Source organism: Triticum dicoccoides, chromosome 7B (assembly GCF_002162155.2).
Source record: "Triticum dicoccoides isolate Atlit2015 ecotype Zavitan chromosome 7B, WEW_v2.0, whole genome shotgun sequence".
Lineage (NCBI taxonomy): Eukaryota > Viridiplantae > Streptophyta > Magnoliopsida > Poales > Poaceae > Triticum > Triticum dicoccoides.
The window spans coordinates 567756706-567761137 of NC_041393.1; the positions used below are offsets into that span (position 1 = coordinate 567756706).

The window sequence follows — 4432 nt, forward strand, 5'->3', positions numbered from 1 at the left end:
TGGGCCTCAGCTGCACCCCTCTACTGGGTCGTCCGAGGGAGCAATTTTTTCCTTGGGCCAATAAAAGAGAATATGTTGGTTTGGCTCGAATAAAAAAATCGTGGGCACGTGAGCGCTAAAATAATCAAAGAGAATAAACCCTAATAGAGAAGGGACATTGGTGTCTTGTTATGCGCTAAATATGCTAATGAAACGAGATTTATGCGCTACAATTAGTAATTTATCTGGTTACGCCATCGTAAGAGAGAGTGGTCGAAGCAACCGTGCCTCGAAGGTCACCACATAACTACCAAATAAGGATGCAGACGCAACCACGAGACAGAGGCGGGCCCGAAGGAAAAATAAAGGGACGAGTTGGATGGTTGTCGCCACGCCGACTAACTCTACCACTATCAAGATCTCACGGGACAAACATGACCCGCGAGAAGATCACAACTCCTCACTCTATTGCACCACTATGGAGATTATTTTTGATGGACACATCAATTAACCTCTCATTGCTTCTTCAAAGAAACATCTCTCCCGTTGCAAAGCACGGGCATATGTGCTAGTCTTCTTTAAATTGGAATAGTTATGTTAGAAAACATGATAAGTGGACTGTATCATGGAATCATTTTTTCAGTCCTTTGTGACAGATCCAGAATAGTCAACTTAATTAAGATCCAAATGGCAGCATCAAATGTGTAGATGCACGGAGAATTGTAACCAAAATAACAGAGAGAATTAAGGATGCCTCATAAGCATGTTTTCACTTAAGATATATTAGAATGACTTCAGAAATATCCGGCAGTATTGATTGTGAAGGACCAGTAGCTTATGCAGATAGCTGCAGTGTGTTGGGCTGTTGGCTGAACATCACAGCTTCATGTTATTATTGCTCAACATAATCATCATTTCTTTTCCTGTAAAGTAGCACTAGGTTCTTTTGCTGCCAATCATTAATTATCTGATCCCATGAGGCATTATTACCATGCTAGCTCTGTATATTGCTGGTGGCCTTCCCACTATAATTAACTGTCAACATGCCGCTAATTTTGAGTTTTGCTTCTTTTTTCTTACATGTAATTCCTTTGTTCCATCTTTGTTATATGCCAGTGCTGATGACTAGAAGGTGAGCTTCCTTTGATGTGGCTATTACCGTCCGATGACTTGAAGGTGAGCTTGCTTAATAAGCTCGTGGTCGAGTAATTAAGAAAATGTTGTTTGATGTTGTTTTCACATCTCTCTGAAATTTCTCATTGGTATGTAGAGAAACAACCATAAGCCATACTAAATGTGGAGCCTCAGTTTCATCTGTGTTTGTATCCATGAATATCTTGAATTGGTTTTACTTTACTGGTTTATTGTTTGTCCGAATATAGGCTGCTTCCCAGTTTTATTTTTCTTTGTTGTCAAATAGGATAGGCATATGTACTTCTATTTGCTCCGTACTATTTAAATTCCTCGTTGAAATACAACTTAATCTAAAAATCTCGTTGTTTTCATCCAATTTATGACAACTTCGTGGGCAATTTTCATGACGGACGATCAGAAACAATAGCTCCTTTATTATTAAAAAAAGATAAACAAAGAACAAGACCACATCAATTTGAAGCGCATCGCGCTCCTCGGCCTCCACAACGACTCCCGGCCGCATACCTCCTGGCCGAGATCCGCCGCCACCAGGGTCCCCCCCTCCCCCCGCCGCGCTACCTCCGACTCCCGCGCTGGCGCCCCAAAAAGACAGCCTTCCATTGCCTCACGACCGTGCTCTGCCTATCCTCGCGCTCTCCACCATGTGTTGCCACACCGGAGACGACCACCGCGCCGCCCAGTTGACAAGACTCCTCCGCGCGAAGAAACCCCGTCGGGGCGCGCCACCACCGCCGGCGCCAGCGGTGGTCAAGGATCAGGGGGAGGAGAGGTGCTCGGGGCGGCTAGGGTTTAGGAAAGGGGGGAGATCTTCCCCATCAGTATCACACGTACATCAACCGTGTTTGGAAAACAAACTCCAAAAAAGACCGTGTTTGTAAAAGAAAAGGAAAAACAGTCTCCCGCAACAACAGTATTCTAATTTCTGACCAACCCGGCGAGACCTTACCACTAGCGCCCACCGTGTCTCCGCCGTCGCGGCCGACCGGCCGAACGTATATTCCCGTCGCCATTCTCCCCCGAGACTGCCGTCAAACCGGTCAGAGACGCTGTACTGCCACCACCGCTAGTTTCTGACCTGACCCCGGCCGCTTCCGCCCGCGGCATGCGAGGGAAGAGGAAACACATGGGGAGCAATATGGGGCACGCCACGACGCCGCCGCCGAGGATTCCGAGGAATGGCGCGTTAATAAGTTGCTTCTCACCAGTCACGATCCCAAGAACCCAACTCAACTGCTCCCTCCTCTTCCTCTCCTCGTGTGATCAAGCTGAGATCCTGTGCTGTGCGTTGCGTGCTGTGCCAATGGCGGTCATTTGCGAGCTCGTCGGCACCATCGGGACGGGCCCGGGCTGGTCGTGGTCGGACCTACCGGGCGACCTCCTCGAGTCCGTCCTCGCCCGCCTCCCCGTGCCGGATCGCTTCCGCTTCCCCGCGGTATGCACCGCGTGGTGGTCGGCCGCCAGCGCTTTGCACCCCCGTGCCGTGCCCGTGCCGTCCCCGTGGCTCATGCTGCCCTTCGACCTGACCGCGCGCCGGAGGCGCGGTGGTGGCACGTCCTCGGAGGAGGCGCGGTTCTTGAGCCTCTCCGACGGCAGAACATACACCGTCCCGCAGCCGGCCCCGGCCATATCAGACCGCCTCTGCGTCGGCTCGTCGCCCGACGGGTGGCTCGTCACCGCCGACGCCGCCTCCGAGCTGCACCTCCTCAACCCGCTCACCGGTGCGCAGGTTCCGCTCCCGCCGCCCGACACGCTCTCCTTCGTCCACGCCAGCCGCGACGCGGACGGCCACGTCGTGAGCTACAGCCTCCGATGCTGCTTCGCCGACGATGACGGCGACGAGGGTGCGACCGTGATCGTCCCGCCGGAGTCCTTCGCGCCTGACAGGCTCCGGTACGAGTTCTACGAGAAGGCCATACTCGTTTCCGCGCCGCGGGAGGGGCATACCGCCGCGCCGGGGTCGGGCGGCTCTTGGGGCGGGTACGCCGTCATGCTCATCTGCCAGCCTCTGTCCCGCATCGCCATCGCCCGAGCCGGCGACACGAGGTGGACGCTGCTCGACACGCCCTCTCGCCGCTGGGCGGACGCCGTGCGTGCCTCCTCCACGGCTAGCGCCGGCGGGCGGCAACTGGTGTACGCGATGGACTCCGCTGGGCGCGTTGAGGCATGGGACGTGGACGTCACGGCGGACACGACGCCGACCCGGAAGGCCATCGCGCAGCCGTGCTGCTGCTGCTCGGGGCGCGCGTGCTCCATGTCGGCGGCGTGCAGTAGATACCTCGTGGAGCTCTCGCCGGGGCGCCTACTCCAGGTCCACCGGCTCAGGGACGCAGCGCACGCGCGGTGCACGTGGGAGCCCCGACCGGAGCAGGTCGAGTACACGACCGTCGCGGCCGAGTTCTTCGAGCTGGTCGGTGGTCAGTGGGCGCCGGTGGACAGCCGAAACGGCCGCGCCAGCATCCTGGCCGGGCGCGCGCTGTTCTTGGGGAAGAACGCGTCGTTGTGCGTCCCGGTGGACGACTGCCCCGAGCTGAGGGGCAACTGCGTCTACTTCACCGATGACGGGCCGTGGTCGCACGAAAGGTGCCGCGAGGTGGCGCCGGACGTCGGGGTGCTTGACCTCGCCGACGGCAGCTACAGGCCGCCGCGAGGCGCGGCGCGGGACCTGCTCTGGAAGTGGCCGCCCCCGGTCTGGGTTTTCCCGTCGTGCGCCGACTGAATTGATCCGTCTGACTAGTGCTGGCAGGGCCGAGAGAGTGTTCGCCAGTATCAGCACAGAGCATTTCAAATGAAATGTTCGTGCATAGAATTTTGAAATTTTAGCAGCATTTAGCATAGTAAGAAGTTGTCTATCTAGGTTCCCAGCCCCGGGGTGTTGTTGGGGCTCGGTTCCTGTCCGAGTCGTCTTTTAATCATGTATCTTCCTTTCGTTGGGTGTGTGCGTTTGTATCGCTCCCTGGGTGCCTAGTTTTTTTTAAGCAATCATATTAGACAAACTGTTTACAGAGATTACACATATTGTCATCGTACGAGACACAAATGCTCGTCAAACAACTTTGCACAAAGAATTCCACAAGATGTGAAATTACTATTCCACCCTTGCAGAAACTCGTGCCTCGCCGAAACATAGTCCACAAACGTCCTTCGCCGCCACCATGGCAACACCGGAAAAAGATGAGAACAGCCGTCATACCAAGATCTAGGAGAGCACCATCGCATACAAAGATGCTTTTTGAGCCGTTGAAGCGGGTCGCCGAGTCTTTGTGGCACGTAGGCCGAGGATCTTCCCCATGGTTACCAG

The 4432-nt window shown here is 54.8% G+C and overlaps 1 protein-coding gene across 1 annotated transcript; it reads left to right on the forward strand.

Annotated features, from left to right (window-relative positions):
- The first annotated feature begins 2236 nt into the window (after positions 1-2236).
- On the forward strand, positions 2237-3850 carry LOC119339120. Its single transcript, XM_037611276.1, has one exon. The coding sequence runs from the start codon at positions 2237-2239 to the stop codon at positions 3848-3850; it is 1614 nt and encodes a 537-aa protein (XP_037467173.1).
- Positions 3851-4432: the final 582 nt, after the last annotated feature.

What these genes read in the sequence shown, in the direction of transcription:
- LOC119339120 (XM_037611276.1), top strand. Translation starts at nt 2,237, where the DNA reads ATGCGAGGGAAGAGGAAACACATGGGGAGCAATATGGGGCACGCCACG.